The 22,176-nt window shown below is 34.3% G+C and overlaps 1 protein-coding gene across 2 annotated transcripts; it reads left to right on the top strand.

The window, feature by feature from the left end:
- LOC109848891 (pentatricopeptide repeat-containing protein At4g21190) lies at positions 1,075 to 21,880 on the top strand. Of its 2 annotated transcripts, XR_002248937.1 has the most exons (7): positions 1,075 to 1,211; positions 2,895 to 2,982; positions 4,041 to 4,139; positions 4,808 to 4,951; positions 19,513 to 19,725; positions 19,932 to 20,586; positions 21,555 to 21,880. XR_002248937.1 is itself a non-coding variant. In XM_020418609.1 (6 exons), exons 2-6 carry the CDS (start codon positions 2,896 to 2,898, stop codon positions 20,211 to 20,213), a joined length of 825 nt encoding a protein of 274 aa, XP_020274198.1. In that variant the 5' UTR covers positions 1,075 to 1,211; position 2,895; the 3' UTR covers positions 20,214 to 20,624. The 2 variants fall into 2 exon arrangements, 1 of the variants encoding a protein (XP_020274198.1); XM_020418609.1 differs by lacking the exon at positions 21,555 to 21,880 and having other exon boundaries at positions 19,932 to 20,624.

The following is a 22,176-nucleotide window of genomic DNA, read 5'->3' as shown; positions in this document are numbered from 1 at the left end:
GTGCTCCCAGACTCTAATGATCTAGAGGATCAGTTACAGAAGAAGTTAGGGGAGCCAAACCAAGAAAATAGAACAAAGTTATTCCACATCTCTGAAGGAAAAGAATCTATAGAAGATTGGTGTCATCAAATAACATCAGAAGAGAAACACTCGAGTCAGATGTAAGATATTGAAGAAGAGCCAGTTGGATAGCTTCGTAGATCGACCAGGCCTAAGAAAGCAAATCCTAAGTATGCTAATGTCGCCATTATGGAAGATGTGAAGGAACCATCTACCTTCAAAGAAGCATACGAGAGTGAAGAATGGAGACAAACAATGAGAGCAGATATTCAAGCATTGAAAAAGATGTTATAGCTCTTGGACTCATGGATAGAGAAGTTGCTGCTGATCAGGAGTGGTAAAATCGACAACACTTCTCTCTCACATACCAAGAGCTCCACATACTAAACCACCAACCATATAGTAACCATCCACCCTTGTATAACGTGCACCAACCACATAGCTTAGTCTATATAAATCCCCTCAGGTTTAGTCGGAATTGAATGCATCCTAACAGCAAGAGAAAAACAAAGAGAGAGAAATAAAGAGGAAAAGAAAAAGATTCGAGTGCTTTCGAAAGAGTATAGTAATGCAGTAGTATGAAATAGAGAGAGCGTTTGCATTATAGAGAGTCTTGAAGGTCGTACTACTAAAAATAATAATAAAATATTTTTTATTGTCCATCAACTCTCTCAACTTAACGAGCGGTATCAGAACCATTCTTGCAAATCAACATATATTGACAAAATTGTCAGAGCATAATGGGTAACAGGCGTATCTTTGATTCTTGAAGACATGTTATGGTGCTTGTTACTATGCCTGGCACTAGAAAACTATAAAGTTGACGTTTCATACGTACCCCGCCCTAGCAATATTATAATTTTGCTCCTTGAACCCCAGCCCAGCCCAGCCCGGCAGATCTTATAGAATCACATAACTCATTTAGATTTAATCCTTCTGAAATTTAGTAGGCCCATGTACTATAACTTTACCAGAGGCCCAAATACTAAACCCGACAGCCATTTATCCACTACCAAAGCTTCTCTCTCTCTCTCTCTCTCTCTCTGTAGCCTCAGAAAAGTAGCGTCCCCCCGTCGGCCACCGCCGCACTGCCGCCCGCGTCGCCGCATTCGAGCCTTCTCGTCTCCTCCAGCAATCCGTCCAAACCCTAGGTAAAGATCCGAAAACCGAAAAACTCATAAAATTACCCAAATTAAATTACTAGAAAAATATCAGCTTTCTTTTTATACTTAGAAAAAAAGGGGAAAAGGTAGAAGAGATGACTTGTAGTTTCATGAATTTTAATTGGCCTATAAATCTCCTCATAATAACTGTTTATGTCCTTGTGATTTGGTGAGTGAATCTTCTTTTTTTATTTTTTATTTTTTATTTTTTGCTGGCTTAAAAGAGTTGGTGAATGGTGATGTTTGATAATCCATAAGAGAAGAAATGCACTTCATGTTAAATTTAGTTGTTCTTTTTAAGCTAGAACTTATTATTTATGTATTTGGGAAAAGTGAATTGGAAGAACTTTGTTGATTATCTTGCTTTAAAAAAAATTTCCCGGTGATGGATAGATATTTCAAGAGAAAGTTTGAGCAAGAGCAACAATCACCTATTCCAGGTTTAAACAACCTTGAGAATTCACAAACTAGTACAAACCAAAGCAACGGAGTGAACTTGACCGAGTATTTTAGAGTATCACCCAAATGACCGAGATGATATTCGAAGAACTTATTTACTAAAAGGTTCTTGTTAACCACCCCAACATAAATTTCCATAAAAAAGAATTGGATTTTGTAGAGTATTTTAACTAGCAAGTATACATCTTTAGATTTCATTAGTGAAAGTAAATTAGTGAAAAATACTCATGTTTGTTTATCTATCACATTGCAAAACACGATACGATGTAGCTGATAAAGTGTATCGAGTACATTCACATTGTGTACTATAGTTTTATTATTTGTATTATATTGTTAGGTAAATAGATACCAGTCGTCCACCCCTCCAAGAAAAATTTTCTGGATCCGCCACTATATATGGGTTTGTAAGAGATTCTGGGTTTCCTCCGTCTAATCCCTAGCTTTTAGGGGTGACTTCTTCTAGGACTCTTGCAAATTGTATTAGAGCCAATCTCATCTTCCTAGTTGCAAGCGAATGGTGCAGACTAATCTAGTGCAAAGCTAAAGGAGTGACACGGGAATTGCAGTGTTCAACCCGAACTAGACTAGTGAAAAACCAGCCCGCATGGGTGCTAGGACTGTGGAAACATAGTGGTACGTTAGGGCCCATTTAGTCGCACATTGACTAAATATGGAGTCAGTTATGCGTTTATAAGGGATTAGGTTTCTCCTTCTAAAAGACCGCAATTAGGGGTCAGTTATCCTAGGTTTCTATAGATTTTGATCAAGAATTATAAAGTCGATAGCCTTATTCCTTAACTATGATTGAAAGTGAATCTCCACTTTACTTGTAAAGTCTACTAGATTCTTGTTATCAAGCTTGGCTTCTTTGGCGTGAAAGAGTAACCTGAGCTTATGATAGGAAATGACCCTTCTTAAGGTTGAGTGGAGTAATCGCCTTGATAACGAAGATATATCTATTTGGAGTTTTCTTTAATCCATTACCTGCAAGCATGCCAAGAGATAAATATATAAACTCATATGAATAGGCCGTGTTTCCTGATCATTATTCAATTCAGTATCCTGTTGCTCTCCGGTTGGACTATGGGGCTAGCTAATGGGGATTAAACTAAAAGGGACTTGCTCTGATTTCGTTTTGATATTTCTTTAACATTTTTATCTTTATCACGGTATGGACATTTCTTTCCATAAATGATTTATTAAGATGTTCAGGATGCTAAGCCTGAAATATCCACCACCATCAATTATAAGAAGAAGATTGGAAGTGATCAATGTTCCCCAAAAGTTCAGTACTCTAGTGGTGAGTTCCCTTATTGAGTTTTCCAGCTCTTGAATTATTTTTTTCCAATAGCTGTTTACCCACCTAAATTATACAATAAACAATAGTATCGCACAGGTGAATGCATGCACATTAGTTGTATCACTTGTAAAATCATGTGCCTTGTATGTTAGTGAGTAGAATAGACACAAGCACAACTAGTAACACTGACAAACACGTTTATATTGAATGTTTGATAAAGGTGAGATTCCTATGAACAAAAAAGAAATGCAAGTATTCATAAGATATAGTTCCTGCATTAGATGGTAGAGAATGACATATTTATACTCGTAAATTATATTTTGGTGGTTAATTGTCAGAGTTATGGAAAACTGTTAGGAGATGCAGCAATGTTTGTAATACAAAAACTTAACATCCATGTTCCAAATTCAAGAAATGAAGTTAGTCTAGATTCAATGCTATACATGATGGCAAGCTATGACTCCATGATCTCCACTTCCTACATTAGGTGATTTCTAAATTAATAAAACTTGGCATATCTTCTCTTTATCTGAAAAAAAGGAGTTTAGTTTTGGTGTTCTTTGTAAATTTGTTGGCCGTCTTGTCAAACCATGCTTTCCAGTAGCTAAACAATGACTGCTGCCCATGAGATAAATGTAATGGAAGCATGAGGTGTGTTTCCTTATCTCCATTTGCTATGTGCATGTGCATGCCCTTTTTCTATGTAAATCGTTCTCCAATTGACCATGATCTCACTCTTCAAAGAATTCTTAGCAATATAGATCAACCCAAGGTTGCATTTTATTATGTCAATTGTCTGATTTGCGATAGTATAGGAGTTCTCCTTGAAGCATTTGTAGAAGCTTTAGTACCAGTTTTCAACTAGGTACTTAATCACTTGCTTTCTCATTTTAAAACTCAGTTAATTGAATTGAGCTACGCATTAATTATTTGTTTGAGTCTAGAAATCTGCATACATGAGAGCCTTCATGTTCACTACTATTTGTATGGTAATATGATTTTTCATTGATCTTTTTCTTGTCACTTGACTAACATGTGGTTCTATTCATGTATGTCAGGTATGTGGTGCAAGGGGTCCAAGACCGAGATACCCTCGCGTATGGAAATCTCGGAAGAGAATTGGCACCATCTCCAAATCACAGAAGCTTGTCGATTGTGTAAGATTATTCGTCATTTAATTAGTTTAATGGTACTACAATAAAGCAGACATGGGATATTATTAGTAATGGAAGTTATAATTAACCAAAGTGTAACTTACAGGTCTATGTAGTGTATATCATGAATACTTTGAATATTTTTTTATGTTTCCATATGCAGCAATTGCACTGTATCTTCCATTTGACGCCAACCTTTTGATATTTCTTGCATTTGTAAGATTGAATGTTATCGAAAATACAATGATTATATGGACGATAATAATGGATAGACCTATATGCTGTATATAGATCCTTGTTCATATTTTCTTTTATGTATGAATGCTTCCTACAAATGAGGCTAAAAGATGACAAGGCGTAATAGTCCCTTGGTAAATATTCAATCATGTTACCTTATCAAATGACACTGGAAAAATATTCAGAATTCAAGTTACTCCCTATTCTTTTCTCTTATTTAATAACTTTAAGCAAGTCGAGGCAAATTAACTGCGATATGTTTTGGTTCTATGCATATCATTAAAAGGAAGTGTAATGCTGTAAGAACTAAGAAGTAACCATTCCTTACGTTACATCATATATAATGTTTCTTCTCTGCTATTAGTTATTAACTTTGTTTAAAATGTTTTTGCTGGCTTTGAGTCTTTATGTTTATGTTGCTATTTACTCTACAGGTCAAAGGATTATCAAATGTCAAGGAGGAAGTATACGGAGCTCTTGATTCATTTGTAGCTTGGGAGTTGGAGTTCCCATTGATTGTAGTTAAGAAGGCACTGAAGACCCTTGAGATTCAAAAGGAATGGAAGAGAATGATTCAGGTATTCTGGAATGTTCAGTATACTGTTCTTTGGATTCATAACAATATAACATTGTTGCTATTATTATTATTGTGGATATCATATCATATCATATCATACTCCCTTTAAAAGAGGGAGTTGTGGAAAAACTTTCTAAGGACTATATCACCCCTATTCTCTTTTGATATTACATTCTAATACTAACTAAACTAAATTAATTATCATTGTTAATTAATTATATTATATGTCACTTTAAGTTTGCATAATTTGGTCTTTAGAACTTCCAACGTTATTATAAAACTCTACATCATATTAATTATTAGTAATGTATAATAATATATTAATAGATAATTGCATGTCAATAAAGTAGTTATGGAAATAATAGAAAACATAGAATTATCCTAAAATTATACCATGAAACTCATATAGGAAAATTACAAAGAGCATTCTTATATTTAGGTAACAAGACAGAAGGTACAATCATTAAATTTTAGAAAACATTAGGACATTTAAGCGCATCAAGATACGTTATCTAAAATTTTAAAAAAAGTGTAGCAAGATACAAGTGAAGGTATATAAATATAATTTTGGTTAACTACAAGGTATTTAAGTTCAGTTAAGCCTAGAACTATATTACCCCTATTCTCTTTTGATATTACATTCTAATACTAACTAAACTAAATTAATTATCATCGTTAATTAATTATATTATATGTCACTTTAAGTTTGCATAATTTGATCTTTAGAACTTCCAACGTTATTATAAAACTCTACATCATATTAATTATTAGTAATGTATAATAATATATTAATAGATAATTGCATGTCAATAAAGTAGTTATGGAAATAATAGAAAACATAGAATTATCCTAAAATTATACCATAAAACTCATATAGGAAAATTACAAAGAGTATTCTTATATTTAGGTAACAAGACAGAAGGTACAATCATTAAATTTTAGAAAACATTAGGACATTTAAGCGCATCAAGATACATTATCTAAAATTTTAAAAAAGTGTAGCAAGATGCAAATGGAGGTATATAAATATAATTTTGGTTAACTATAAGGTATTTAAGTTTAGTTAAGCCTAGAAAAGATTTGAAACTTTTGTTATCTATAAACAATAGTATATGTTCCTATTGACAAATAATATTCATCATACAATATGAGACCAGATGCTTAGCTTATATTTATATAGTAGAGGAGATGTGAAAAAAAAGTAAAGCATCATATTTTGTATGAGTCTCAAGATTTTGAATTATTTCTTAAAATTATATACTTCGCTTAGAAAACTTTAGAGGAGACTTTTGAAGGACTAGTATAAAGTGTTTGACATCAAATAAATATTGAAAAACTAAATTCCATGATATCGGGTAGCAAAAATTAGGGATATGTTAAGACTGGGTGTCATATGAGTAAATATTCATACATAACATGACATTGTAATATGTAATCTAACTTATTTATGAAGTTTAAACATAAGAATTTGCATCAAGATATATGTTTAAGATTTGGGAGAGAATCTAACTTATTTATGAAGTTTAAACATAAGAATTTGCATCAAGATATATGTTTAAGATTTGGGAGAGCCTAGAGTGGAGAGATTTGGGAGGAGAATTGAGAATTTGCATCAAGATATATGTTTAAGATTTGGGAGAGCCTAGAGTGGAGAGATTTGGGAGGAGAATTATGACCTTTGTGGATTTTACAGGTTCTAATTTTATTTCCCAAACACGATCCAAACCCCAGCCCGTACCAAACCCCAGCCCGTAATCAAATTAAAAAATAACATGATTTTCTCGATATCTTCAAAGGGATATATCAGCCATATTTTTTATAATGGTCGATTTATCAAAAAAGTCAACAAACAAAAGAAAATAATATAAAATATTAGCAAGATAAAGTCTTTAACCCGATATATTGACCGATATAGCAATGTATTGGTCAATATTTAATAGAGTGCCTATAAGAGTAAATATGTAAAGTTTATTTAGATATTAGTTCATTGATTTTAAATATCCAATGATTCTATGTTATTCCCACAAATTTTTGAAATTGCGCATAAATTTAAGGACTAGTATTAAATTATTAAAATTTTGAGGGACAAATTATAAATAAGCCATATTAAAAGAAGTGTTAATTTTTAAAAAAACCCTCTCAACTATGGGGATTGTCTTAAAAAACACACTCAAGTGATTAATTTGACAAAACCCCCTCATTATGTGAGGTGTTATGGATGATAACCCTTTCAATTTTGGTGCAATGTTAGAAAATATCTCTTAACTATAGCGTATCTCATAAAAACTCCCCTAATCTTTTACACTTCTATCAGCAAACCCCCTTAACATAGTTACTTCGATATATGATTTGGAAAAAATACCCTCTTGAAGAAAGTAATTTTAATTAAATAGAAACCCTCAACCGACAATAAAAGGATCACAACCAATTTACAATTTTTCTCTCTATATCACCTCTTTTATCTGACAAAAGCCAATGTAATTCTTTTATGATTGATTGATATTTTGGTCTTTTCAAGTAAAGTACTTGTCACGTAATAAATAAGATTTTATGATGTTAGTTTTGAGAGGTTGGGTTTAAGTGAGAAAAGTTCACTAGGGTTAAATCAAAAATTTTAAAGTTGAGATAGATTATCTACAAAACTTGACAGAGATTTACTCAGTCTTAAATAGTTTTGCCTGGGGTTTGTCATGCCCTCCATAATTGTGGGGGAGTTTTCTAAAACTAACTCTTAAACAAAAGCACAACTTAAGACACATGTGATATCAATATTATAAGAGTGGAGTTTATAGCAAGTCTATCACTCAATGAATTAGTTTGGGTTACCTGTCATTAAATTTATCCTACACATCCACTCTACAAATCTTTTGCTATAAGAATCTTTAAGAGAAATTTAATATTTATTTAGGATGAGTATATGATCGTTCTGATTTTCCTTATCATTCATAATTTGTAATAAATTATTTGACAAAGTATATTAAGTTGTCATTTTGTATTGCTCATATTCTTATAAGTTTATGAAGCTCACAGCTTGGATATAACTATTATTGCAGATATTATATTTTTCTAACTCCTTAAGTTAAATTTTTGAATGTTGTTTGACATTGGATAGATATAAAATTATTTTATTAAAATTCAATCAATATGAGTGCATAGTATGTACAAATCATTCTCAGACTATATTTTATAATTTTTTAAAACCAGAGAGTAATTGTTTTGATAGATCAATTAGTATTTGAAAAGATATAAAAAGAGTACAACATCAGATTTTGGAATTGATCACATAATTTATATTTTCTTTATTGATTGAATTTGCACGTTCTAACTTAGAAAATTTTAGAAAAATTTTCTTGAATATTTATAATACTCAATCGTTAGATAAACAACAAGTGAAAGTAAACAACAGGTTAAAGTGATTTTTTTATAACTGAACAAAATCCTTAATGACTAGATAAAACCTACAATTTTCCTTGATGAACTCAAGAATTTATTTTTTATTAATAATAATAGTTTTTCATATTGGTCCCTTACATCATTAATATTTTGAAACTATACATTGAAATTACTATTTAATCTTAAATTATTAATATTTTAAGGCTTTAAACATCACTATTTTTCTGGAACACAAAATGTTAAAATCACACATGGAAATATCCAAAAAAATTTAATATATTATAATAATTATAAAGTTTTTTTACAACCATGTTATAGTAAATAAATAAATTTAAAGTAAATAATTATAATATGGACAAATTTTTGAAACCGACCCTTTTTCAACTTTATTGGGCAAAATCGACCCCGTGGAAAAAAAATAGGCAAAACCGACCCTTTTCAAAAGAAAAGGGTCGGTTTTGCAATTGTGAAGGTTTTATGAAGTGCACGGGACTACTAGTCCCGTGCACTTTGTTTCCAGCAGGCTCTCTCGACAACGAAGTGCACGGGACTAGTAGTCCCGTGCACTTTGTTTCCAGCTTAAAAGAAATGGGGATGAAGATGTACTCGAACTGAATTTTCCCTTATGTTGTCCAATACGCAAATATCAATTGGTGAATTGCTAGCTAGGGAAAGCTCATTGCCCCCCACCGAACCAACATTATATAATAAATTGTCAAGCTTGATGTGAGAGAGTTGATAAAATGGGGAAGGTTAAGATGATGACCTTCGCGTGCATCATAGCCAATGGAAACAGTAACCAATACCCATTTTTCTTCTATAAACAAGGGAATAGTTGAGGTCTTTCCAAGGTAATAGAAGGCAACTAGACATTTGAATTGAAGGGCTCTTGGAAACAAAGTGCACGGGACTGCTAGTCCCGTGCACTTTGTTTCCAGCAATCTCTCTTGACAACGAAGTGCACGGGACTAGTAGTCCCGTGCACTTCGTAAAACCTCCATAGTTGCAAAACCGACCCTTTTCTTTTGAAAAGGGTCGGTTTTGCCTATTTTTTTCCCATGTGGTCGATTTTGCCCAATAAAGTTGAAAAAAGGTCGGTTTCAAAAATTTGTCCTTATAATATTTGACCACGTGCAGGCACGTACCACGCGCATTGCACGTGCATTCCACTTAGTCATACTCCATTTAAAAGCACAAATTCGAAAAAATCTTTTCATGGTCAATATTACCCTTCACTATTTTGTATATTTATTTATATCTTAATCCATCCTAATTATAATTATATCATATCCTAATCTTACGTGAACTATCTATAACTCAATAATTTAAAAAATATTAATAAAATATATACAATAGCTTTACGGTATTAGTTTGTTAAGATAAAGAAATTATATTTAGCTAATATACTATAATACATGAAGTATTGCAAAAAAAAAACCTAAAAGTTTTAAAATTACACAAAATATCCTGAAAAGTTTAAAATTATAAAAAACATCCTAACATTTCAAAACTTAAAACAACATTAATCAAGATATTAATAACAGTCTATGAAGAATCTAAAATTTACAGTTAACACTTGAATGTCAAAAAAATCATAGAAACATCCTCAAAAGTTTAAATTACAAATAAGCATCCTGAAATTCTAAAATTTCAAAATTTTCAAACAACATAAATGAATTCAAGAGATTACCATGATGCACTTGAAAATTTTTAACATTTCAAACTTAGAATAACAAACACAACATTAAGAAATTAACAGCAACCTCTGAAAACTTTAAAATTTCCAATTAACACATTCAATGTCTCAAAAATTATAGAAACACCCTCAAAGTTCAAATTATAAAAATCCACAATTAAATTCTAAAATTTTAAAATTTGCAAATAACAAAAGATGAATTCAAGAGATTACCTTTGTTTTCGTCGAGAGTCGTTTTCATTGTAGATTCCATTAAAACTTAAATTGTTTACAGAGAATTACAACGAAAAGTAAGCAAATTACAACTCTCTTGAAAAATAACACAGAAATCGTTTATCGACTCCTGTTTTGTGGGACTTTACCTGTGCCGGGAGTGCTTTGACTCGTGGACCACCAAATCACAGATTGTGAGGGGTTTAAAGATTCTTCCTTCGTTTATCGAAGTAGGAATTTGAAGTGAATATCTTATCAAAGTAAGACGATCACTCTTCTTAAGATCAAGTCAAAGCTCGAATCTCAAGGAATCACGCGAGAACCATTTCTTGTTGTTTTCTCTCTGCTATCTATGCTCATATCTGCTCAATTTGTTCGATGCTCTTCGAATTGCTCTAAAAATGTGCTCTCTAATTTTATGAAACCCTCTCTATCTCTTGAGAAGAACGCCTTAAAATGCTCCCTTTTTGTAACGTTGCCCTAGGGGTGAGTATGGTTCGGTTCAGACCGAAAAAAACCGATCGAACGGACCGAAATTCATGGTCGGGGTCGGTTGTTTTAATAAATCGGTTCGGGTCGGGTTGAAAAATTTTCAACCAATTACCCGAACCGCGCCGCCTCACACCCTACCTAAACTCATCATCCTCATTCCGCCAGCCGCCAGCTCTCACTCTCTCAACTTTTCTCAGATCCGACTGTCTCCTAACCCTAACCTCATCCTCTGGAACTCCCTCCTCAATTCCCTCTTCAAGCAAACCCTCCATTATTTCAACCTCCTCGTCAGAACCCATTCCCCCAGATTCCCCTAAATCTCTCTCAACATTATATTTCAGTCTCTCCTCCCTCTTCTCCCCCTTCCTCCTCCCCTCTGCCACCGACGGGAGCGTCCCCGACGGCCTTGACTTCGACGCCTTCCAAGCCTTCCACCAGTCCCTCAGCGACGCCCTCCCGCCGTGCGAGGTGGCGGACGTGGACGACACGGAAATGAGGGAGGCGTTCGGGGTCTTCGACGAGGACGGAGAGAGCCTGGAGAGGGTGAACTCCATGATCGTTAGCGTTGATGGGACGATAATGGGTTGATTGATTTCAGCGAGTTCAAGGACATGACGGCCTCCGTCATCGTTGTTCAAGCCAATTAATTTGTGGGTTTGATTTTTATGGTGGAGCTTAATTTTCCATTTTCTTAGTCTAATATTTGATCTTTAATTTTTGAATTGGTTTTGTTTGAGAGGTCCATTAATTATGTGTTCTTGTTCCTGTTAGAAATAAATGGAATAATTGAATATTCAAAATCGTCATCCACTATCATGTTTTTCCCCTATGATTTTGAACTAGTTTTGTATGAAATGTATGCAATCAAGACAGTATAAAATTTTTTTGATTAGTTTTTAATGATATGGTCTTGGATGTGACTTAGATGTTGAGTGTAAAGATCCGAGATGGCTACTCCACAGAAAAATTATATAGATCTTTGTTTTGTTCCTTTTTTCTTGGTTGTGTGATTGTTATAATATAGAAAGCCAAGGGCAATAGTGATTATAGCTTGTCTGCTCAGTAGAACATTTCCTCTTCAGAATCTTACCTTCTCTTTCTCTCTCTCTCTTTCCGCAGGTGACGACAACATGCCTGCTGGTGGCAATCGGGAAAATGATATTGATGAATGAGTTGTGTGGGGTTCTAAGTATTGTTACTAATCTGTGTTGTGTTTAGTTATTTGGCTTGGATTGTATTGTGTTTAAATCATTCTGAAAATGTTGATGGTGAAGTTAGAACCGAACAAACCGAACCGAACCGACTTGCAACGGTTCGGTTCGGTTTTGAAAAATGGGTGGTTCGGTTCGGTTGTTCAAATTTTAGTAAAAACCGACCCGAACCGAACCGTGCACACCCCTAGCTGTCCCACTATTTAAATACATCTTTTTATGAAGTTAGTGGGGGTATTTTTAGTTTGTAACTGTCTCTCACGTTCTTTAACAGTGAATGACCACGTGTCTTGGCAGTTTCTGAACTCCTCTGGACTGTCTGGCGTGCGAGACAGTAAAACACTGTCTGGCGAGACAGTAAAACACTGTCTGGTGCCCGAGACAGCAAACACTTGTTTCTTGTGTTCTTTTGATCTTTGGATGATCTCCTCTTAAGCTGTATTTGGATATCTTTCAGCATTTTTTGACGCCTACAGATACCCCCTCCAAAGTATTCCAGACTCATTCCTTTATAGAGGAGTCTGAGACACTTTGGATAAGACGGGTCTAACTTACACTCCTTTCAATACTTGGTTGAATAAATCGTGTAATAGGACCCGTAAATGGCTTCAATTCTTGACCTCTTTATCTCTCAATCTATTTAGTGTTTTGTAGAATAGCTAAGATTCTTCCGGTACTACGTTTATCGCTTGACCGTTGTCGAGATTTTGAATCGAAGCTGGTATTTGTACTTGTGAGTTCAGCTTCTGTCATCAAATTGATACTTATACACCCGTTGAGAGTTTGTCAGGTTATTCTTAAGAATATTCAGAGTAATATTCTCTAAAAACTTCCTGTTAAGGGTAGGAAAACAGTTTAGACTCGTGTACCTATTGGAGTATCCTGGTCTTTTTTTTGTTGGTAGAGATGAACCCGACCCTGGAGAGGAAGAATTTTATATTCTATCTCCTGGTCTTTTTTTTGTTGGTAGAGATGAACCCGAAATCGGAGAGAAAGAATTTTATATTCTATCTCTCAATCTCTTATTTGTTGGTAGAGATGAACCCAAAATCGAAGAGGAAGAATTTTATATTCTATCTCCTGGTCTCTTGTTGGTCTCTTGTTTGTTGGTAGAGATAAACCCAAAATCGGAGAGGAAGAATTTTATATTCTATCTCCTGATGCAAAAGGAATTCAAAGTAGGATCTCTACTTCAAGAATCTACTTCAAGAATCTGAAGGGTGAGACTAAGAGTGTGATCTCAACTCTAAGAATCGAGAAGATTTAGATAATCCTAACCGTTTAAAGGTTTGATTATCCAATCTAAAAGAGGATTTCTCGTTTATCGAGATGGAATTTTAACTTTGGTCCTAATTGTTTAAAGGTTTGACCGAGTGGGGAATGTGTGGAAACCTTTCATTTATCGAGAGGTGATTCCGATTTTGGTCCTAACTGTTTAAAGGTTTGACCAAATGGGAGTTTGAGACGATCCTATATGTTTAAAGGTTTGATCGTTCAATTTGTGGACCTCTCGTTCTTGGAAGGAATCGAGAGGGGATTTTGGTTTTGGTCCTAACTGTTTAAAGGTTTGACCAAATGAGGGTTTGAGACGATCCTAACTGTTTAAATGTTTGATCGTTCAATTTGTGGACCTCTCGTTCATGGAAGGAATCGAGAGGGGATTTTGGCTTTGATCCTAACTGTTTAAAGGTTTGACCAAATGAGGGTTTGAGACGATCCTAACTGTTTAAAGGTTTGATCGTTCAATTTTAAAGTGGACCTCTCGTTCATGGAAGGAATCGAGAGGGGATTTTGGTTTTGGTCTTAATTGTTTAAAGGTTTGACCAAATGGAAATTTGAGACGATCCAAACTGTTTAAAGGTTTGATCGTTTAATTTATGGACCTCTCGTTCATGGAAGGAATCGAGAGGGGATTTCGACTTTGGTCGTAACTGTTTAAAGGTTTGACCAAATGGGAGTTTGAGACGACCCTAACTGTTTAAAGGTTTGATCGTTCAATTTGTGGACCTCTCGTTTATGGAAGGAATTGAGAGGGGATTTTGGTTTTGGTCTTAACTGTAGGAATGTTTGACCAAATGAGAATTTGAGACGATCCTAACTGTTCAAAGGTTTGATCATTCAATTTGTGGACCTCTCTTTCATGGAAGGAATCGAGAGGAGATTTTGGTTTTGGTCCTAACTGTAGGAAGGTTTGACCAAATAAGAAGTGGGAGCAAGGTTCAAATAACGATGGGAATGTTAACTTGTACACAACACCTGGTGGGAGTTTTTGGTGTCAAGCGATAAGGACTTAACACGAAGGGGTTTGATAATCTTTATGGATCAGCTGATTGAAATTTAGGATGTCGTGTCAGGACTTTAACAGTGGGAGTGTTAAAGGCTTAGGCACAGTGGGGGTTTGAATGGATTCAACCGTGAAGAATTTTGGTGGACCCACCGTCAATTAATTTGATCAGTGAGGGATTTTGTGGTGGAGGACCCACCGTCAATTAATTTGATCAGTGAGGGATTTTGTGGTGGAGGACCGTGAATCATTAAGCGCTCCACAGTGTACGGTATTGAATCTCATTTTCTTGGATAGGGACACGGAATACCCGTCTTATTTACTTCCTGAGCGGACATCAAAGCATTGACTTTGTCTTCAAGGTCTTGCATCTTCTTATCCTCATCTTCATATCTTTTTGAGTGATGTTGAGCAGAAATAATTGGGCTATCCCAAGTGTTATTAAGAGGTGCAATTGAACCACCCCTAATATTATTGTTAGGAGGATCCGTTGAACCACCCCCAGCGTTATTATTATTAGGAGGTGTATCAGCCATAATGATTTTATCTATTTCTGGATCACTATCATCTACAACATTCTGAGTGTGGCGGCTGGATTCAGCTCGCTGACTGGACTCAGGAGGTTAAGGCCGTTAAGCTAGCAATTCTCTCATTTGTTGGATAGCCAACTCCATCTCTGTCTTCATCTCAGCTTTAATTTCTTCACGTTGCTTGGCTAGAGCTTCTTGAAGCATTTGAGCAAACTGATCAGAAGTGATTGTGAACACTTCTTTGGTTTGTCCCGTGCTAGACATTGTATCATCAGAAACGATCGCAGAACAGGTGTCCGAGAGTTCATCCTCCGAAGACATTCCTTCATGCATTCTCTTGTAGTCCCTATGTCTGATGGCTCCTAACCGGAGTCGAGACATCTGTTGAGCAATTCTTGAATTGACTTTTCCTTCCGGAGAATAGTCGGGATTTGACTCATTTGAATGCCATTTAGATTTTTTCTTTATCAGCCATGTTGATGGTGACTTCAGGGAATTCATCATCTTGAACAACAAGCTTCTTGCGGAAATGTCTCGACTTGGGCTTTGATATTTCGGTAAAAAGCCTCTAGAACACTGAGATTTTTTGCGGGATGGCTTCTCGTTTGGAGTAGTCATATTTCAAAAATGCTGCTCTAATGAGTCGCGCATAGGAACAATGAGAGCTTATTTCTCGAATAATTCTCTTTCGAAATTTATTCACACCCACAACTTGATAGTACGATTCATTGGTATGATTGCCGAAAAATCCGATCGTCTGTTGGTATGACCTCCCAGGTATAACGATGTTTTTTAGCGAACACGTCTTCTTCTGTGGGTGTAAAGCCTTATTGGCATTTTCAGGACAACTTATTTTTGCCTTTGAGCGATCCAAGGTTATGTCAAGAGTCACACGTTTAGAACCACCCCCTTGCGGGTGTGGAGTCTTAACGGGCTCCGAATGCTGATTTTGCACAACTCCAGACTTTGGAATCCAAACTTTGCAGAGTTTTGGTGGTTCTTTGGCCACCGTTTCCTTGTTTCTTTCTCGTCTTTGTTGTAAGAGAGCACGGGCATGAGCAGCGTTTGCACGACGCTTTTATATACGTTCTTTGAGGGTCGAGCGAGCCCTTTTGATAAAAGTCCATTTATCCGTCGTTAGTTTAGCAGAGATATGAGTGATTGGTCGTTGAGATAACTGAACCACTCGCCTCCTCGACTCTAAGTCTGCGTGATAACGAACTCCGTCGGTTTGTTCCAAGGCCCTAGCCATTTGGCGAGCGCGGCGCTGACGTTGTCTCTGATGAGCCCTCTTTGTTAGTGCCGGCGAGCTTTGATTCAATGACTCTTTAATTGGAGAAGAGTCATTATGAGCAAAGAGATTGCTGGTAGAATCCTCAGCAACAATCAAGCGAGAGTCTTCATCTGTAGTGTTCGACGGAGTCGAAAACTTAAAAACCTTCTTAGAAGATGGAATCTTCCTGCATTTGTGAGGCGAGGAAGACTTTGAGGATGAGGATGACAGATATTCCTCAAACTTTGCTTGGTCGAATTCATATTCAACCATGGACTCAATCAGTATATTGATCGGCTGCGACACGATGGTCTCGGTAGCGAGACCGTTGGCTCACACTGTGGTCGCCAGTTTGTTTTCGTCGAGAGTCGTTTTCATCGTAGATTCCATTATAACTTAAATTGTTTACAGAGAATTACAACGAAAAGTAAGCAAATTACAACTCTCTTGGAAAATAACACAGAAATCGTTTATCGACTCCTGTTTTGTATGACTTTGCCTGTGTCGGGAGTGCTTTGACTCGTGGACCACCAAATCACAGATTGTGAGGGGTTTAAAGATTCTTCCTTCGTTTATCGAAGTAGGAATTTTAAGTGAATATCTTATCAAAGTAAGACGATCACTCTTCTTAAGATCAAGTCAAAGCTCGAATCTCAAGGAATCACGCGAGGAACTCAATTCTTGTTGTTTTCTCTCTGCTCTCTATGCTCAGATATGCTCCAATTTGCTCGATGCTCTTCGAATTGCTCTAAAAATGCTCTCTAATTTTATGAAAAACCCTCTCTCTCTCTTGAGAAGAACGCCTTAAAATGCTTCCCCTTTTGTAACCGCTGTCCCACTATTTAAATATCATCATTTTATGAAGTTAGTGGGGGTATTTTTAGTTTGTAACAGTCTCCCACGTTCTTTAACAGTGAATGGCCACGTGTCTTGGCAGTTTCTGAACTTCTCTGGACTGTCTGGCGTGCGAGATAGTAAAACACTGTCTGGCGAGACAGTAAAACACTGTCTGACGAGACAGTAAAACACTGTCTGGCGAGACAGTAAAACACTGTCTGGCGAGACAGTAAAACACTGTCTGGCGCCCAAGACAGCAAACACTTGTTTCTTGTATTCTTTTGATCTTTGGATGATCTCCTCTTAAGCTGTATTTGGATATCTTTCAGCATTTTTTGACGCCTACAACCTTCATGCACCTAAAAATTTAAAATTTACCAAAATTAACCTTAAAGTTATAAACAATTACAACAAAAGACATCTTCAAAATTTAAAAATCGCAAAAAATCTAAAATTTTAAAATTTCTAACAAGTACACATTAAATCTGGAAATTATTGCAGACTGATGATATTTGAGTTTTTCAAAAATTAATCTACAATTTTAATAATTACAAAAAGAATGCTTAGATTTTCAGAGTTGTAGGAAATATTCTGACATTTAAAAATTACTACCGACACATGAAACATAGAAGTTATAACTGCCAAACTTAAAAGTATTTTTTAAAAAAACACTCCAAAAGTTTTAAAAATTACAAATCGCACCCTTAAAGTTCAAAACCACAAAAAGAGTTTAAAATTTAAAACTTGGCAAAGAAATGTGTAATTATTTGGTATTCTTTCAAAGAAATATGTAAATATTTGCGTATTCTATATATTATATATATATATATATATATATAATATATATATATATATATATATATATATATATATATATAATATATATATATATATATATATATATAATTCTAATTTTGAATTTTTAAGTTGATGCTGGTAAACAAAAGTAAGGATTGATTAAAAATATTCGGTTAAAGAATAAAATTTTTAAAAAAAATATATGGTAGCTTTAAAATTATTGTCACAATATAAATCAAAGTAATTGCATGTAATTTTACTAATAAGTTGGAGCAGCAAAAACATATTAGTAACATTTAATTGATAGATGTTTAAATCCATAAAAATGATAGCTTAGCATCGATTGATTATAATTTAGAAACATTAATCTATGATGTTAGTAATATTTATAAGGTAAAATAATACAATGAATTACATATGGAGAAACTTTTAGAATGTTCGAATATATCATTCAAAAGAATCAAAATATTTCCATTGCAAATGATAAAGCGACTGAAATAAATCAAAAAAGCACCGACTGAGTTTTATTGAAGAATAATTTAACAATTTTATATCAATTAAAGAAGAATTCTCCATGGAAGATATAAAAAAATTAGTAAGTATTCATAAATTTTATACTTTGTTTTTCAAATACTAAAGAAATTAAATATTAATACTATAATCTAAGACAAATTGTTTATGAAAAATACATGTATTTAATTCAGATCTTTGTGAAAAATGATAAAGATAGAGCAAAAGTAATATTATTGACATAGTAGAAACTCTTTTTGGATACATATCAGAAGAATTCATTGTAGATGAAAAAAAGGTAACTCTTAATCTTATTTAAGTAATAAATTTGGAACACAAATAATTATATATGTATATGAAATTAAAATTTATTCTCATTAAAATAGGAAAAAAATTAAAGTCTATATTTCAAGAAGTTTGTGCTGAACATCATAAATACATTCAACTTCTTTGTGAAGTTAAACGAAAAGATCAAAGAATAACGAGCCTAGGAAAGATAACAATGCAAAAAATATAACTCCAGCCTGATGTCATAATTGATGTAGATGATGAAGTCACTATTATAGAATTGCCCAGGAAAAAAATAAATGTGAAGAATGACCGATCTTAGCTCAATAAAAAAAATAAAATAGAAGGAATAAAAGACAATATTTTTAGAATATTTTATAGAATAGTTTAATTGTTTTGAGTGAAACTAGGAATCTTTAGAAGGGAGTTTCATGAAATTTTTTTAGTACTTTTATATGCTTATATGGATGATTTTATCATATAAAAGTATACTAGAGTTAGCATTAATATTTAGTTTATAATTTTTATGAAATCTATTAATGATTAGGAATAAATTTTATATTATCTTTTGTTTAGTTTTAGCATACTTTTAATCAATCACCTTGCCTTATTAGTTTTAAATATTTACTTTTCTTGTATAACACTGTTTTAATATTTTTTACTTTCTCAACACTATACTTTCTCAAGTAAAGCTTGGTTTTATGTCAATCTAAGTAATATGAAAATTTAAATTAGCTTCAGATTATATTTGTTTTCTATCAATTCAAATATCAACATGAAAATTTATGTTAGATATAGCTCATTTAAACAAACTTAAAAAAAAATCGCAATGTTAAATTTTAAAGACAAAAGTAAGCACAAACTATTAAAGTGGAACCGATGAATAAATTTTAGTTAGGAAAAAAAATCAAAAATACTTAATCATGTTATCTAACCACGTGCATTGCACGTGCATTCCACCTAGTGTAATCAATACATGGTAGTTCTTTGTAGTTTTCTTCTCTTATCCCACTAACTTCCGTACTTATGTATTGTAGGTGATAAAATGGATGTTAAGCAAAGGTCAAGGAAAGACCATGGGAACCTACTATACGCTGTTAAATGCTTTAGCTGAGGATGGTAGACTTGAAGAGGCAGAGGAATTGTGGATGAAGTTATTTTCAGAAAATTTGGAAAGTTTGCCTCGCGTTTTCTTTATTAAAATGATCTCAATATATTATGGGGAGGGCATGAACGAAAAGATGTTTGAGGTAATCTTGCTATTCTTTTATAGGATTTGCATAGTTCGTTATCATAGTGTCACAAGTCAGTCTAGTCTTGAGAGTCAAAACCGAATGAATACAGTGGCTCAATGCATTCGGAGTAGAACTAAAGGCACGTGCGCATTAGTAGAAACTTTGGTTCTTTGCAGAATCACAGATATTTTTCTTTTGAGCTACATCTTGTTTTACTGCAGGTTTTTGCTGACATGGAAGAGCTTGGAATCAGGCCAGATCAAACCATTGTGAATATGGTTGGTAATGTCTTCCAGAAATTGGGCATGATGGATAAATACAAACAGCTTAATAGGAAATATCCACCAGCAACTTGGGAATACCGATATATTAAAGGGAAGCGTGTAAGGATAAGAGTGAAGCAATTAAATGCTTCAAATGATGAAGCTGACAAGCCGAATATTACATTCACTGAGCAAGCTGAAACCATTTCAAAAGACGTCATCCATGAACAGATCGAGTGAAGCAAATAGAGCTTTTGCACATTTCTTTCGTCCATGAACAGGCTGTATAGAATTTGTCAATCGGGAAGTTCTGTTGGTGTGGGAGATAAAAGATAATCTCGTGTACAGCTTGGTGCTTCTACGTGAAAATGGTCCGTATATATGCGAAAACTACGTGCCATATTTATCTGACCAAGGGATTTGGGGATTGATTGCTCCGCTGAAAGAAATGGACAATGGAAGAATTAAAAGGGAGTTCTGGCTTGCGCTGTCTGATACATGAAGATGGGGAGTCATATTATCCTCAATATGACTGCTGCATATTGTAATAACTGCCTGTATACTGGAGATTTGCAAGTCATCTTCCCTGTATCAATATTGTTCTATACTTCAGGTAATTTATTCAATATTTAATGGCACTCTTTGTTTTTATGAATGACACATTAAACAGTTTTTGTTCCGTGAAGAGTTTGAAGAGTTGAATTTTTCTGCTTCTATAATATTTATCTATTTATGAAAGAAAGGATATAGTTTTTATAAAAACAAGTGAGGATATATTTCATCGTGATATTTTAAGGGGTAAATACGGTTTAGTCAATTTATGGTAATATATTTATTCTACATATTACGTCATGAGCGAATTTGTAGAAATTACGATTTTTTACTATTTAAATAGTATAAGAACAATTCTTTTATAATTTCCTTTTCTGCGATTATACGTTCTCTTGTTTTTGATGATTTTCTAGTTATTAATCTCCTCTTTTAAGCTAACATTTAATTTAATCTATATATTAGTTCAAAGTATTTTTAAGGTGTTATATCTCCTTAAACAAGATATTTTAGATTCTTAGTCCGTATCTTAGCTCATGCATGACTGGTTTTTTTGGATAAATGCGGTAGTTGTTCTTTCCACATCAAATGTTGGGCCTACTTCTTGTAGTCCGAGTTATTTAATCGAGTAGAGGAAAATCCTGCACACTCTATAGACTGGAGGGAATGTGTGAAAGTGCCTGAAACGTCCGTGGGATTTCTTTCCAACACACAAAAACGGAGGGCCAGGGTAATACTCAATAGAAGAGGGTTTATTTCACATCACTCCCCTGAACTTTGGTGGATGCCGCACATGACCTCTATGAGCTTTGTTCATCACATAAACCCCTTGAACTTTGGTTGCGCGGAACTTCAAACTATTCTCACCGAACCCCTACACGTCATCTATAAATAATTAAAATTTTGTTTGAGAGAACTTTTTTTAATTAAAATTTGCTATTTGTCATTTACAAACAATACTCTCTCTCTCTCTCTCTTAAAATTTAGATTTTTTTCTCAACGAGATTTTAGTTATTTGCAAATTTTATGTAGGAGGGTCTGTGAGAAAAGTTTAATGTCGACGTTGGGGGGGTTTTGTGAGACACCACAAAGTTTAGGGGCTATGTGAGAAGATGCCCCTGCGCTCTTTGCTCTTTGCTCGATGCTCTTTTGCTTTTGTTAAACCTTTAAGAAGAGGAGGAAGAAAAAGAAGCTTTGTTGAAAAGCGGCAACAACTGCTGTTTGTCTATTCCTGTGCGTGGTGGAGTGGTGACATGGGCTCTTGCTCCACGTGCCATCCAACGCGGCTATTCCTCGCGTCGGCAGCCCCGCGCTCGTGCTTTTCATCCCTCTGCTTCGAAGGACCCAAAATTTGGTTGAAGGGTGAATAGAAATCTACTACATCTGTACGTATATTTAAAATTTATATTAAACTCTAAAAACAGAATAATTTTATTTAAAAATCTAAATATAGTTACCCCCGTGGTCCATTGTTTATATAAATCTACACATATAGTTTTAGTGCGTTATCATATATGATTTTCCTCTTTTTTTAAAAAAAATTATTTATTTATTTTTTAATATTCGAAAACCGTCTTTTATTCTTTTATAATCCTAGGCATCCTCCGCCTGCTTCCCTTCTCTCACGGTGATATATAAGTTGCTACGAGTCAGA

This window comes from Asparagus officinalis, chromosome 7, assembly GCF_001876935.1.
Source record: "Asparagus officinalis chromosome 7, Aspof.V1, whole genome shotgun sequence".
NCBI classification, from domain to species: domain Eukaryota; kingdom Viridiplantae; phylum Streptophyta; class Magnoliopsida; order Asparagales; family Asparagaceae; genus Asparagus; species Asparagus officinalis.
Note: the sequence above shows the minus strand (reverse complement) of the source record. Positions and strands in the feature narration are given on the sequence as shown.

Bases quoted from the DNA above. Each gene is read 5' to 3' on its own strand.
- LOC109848891 (XM_020418609.1), top strand. From the start codon at position 2,896: ATGCTAAGCCTGAAATATCCACCACCATCAATTATAAGAAGAAGATTG. The intron at 4,952-19,512 runs GTATTCTGGAAT...TATGTATTGTAG, and splicing joins AATGGAAGAGAATGATTCAG to GTGATAAAATGGATGTTAAG. The intron at 19,726-19,931 runs GTAATCTTGCTA...GTTTTACTGCAG, and splicing joins TGAACGAAAAGATGTTTGAG to GTTTTTGCTGACATGGAAGA.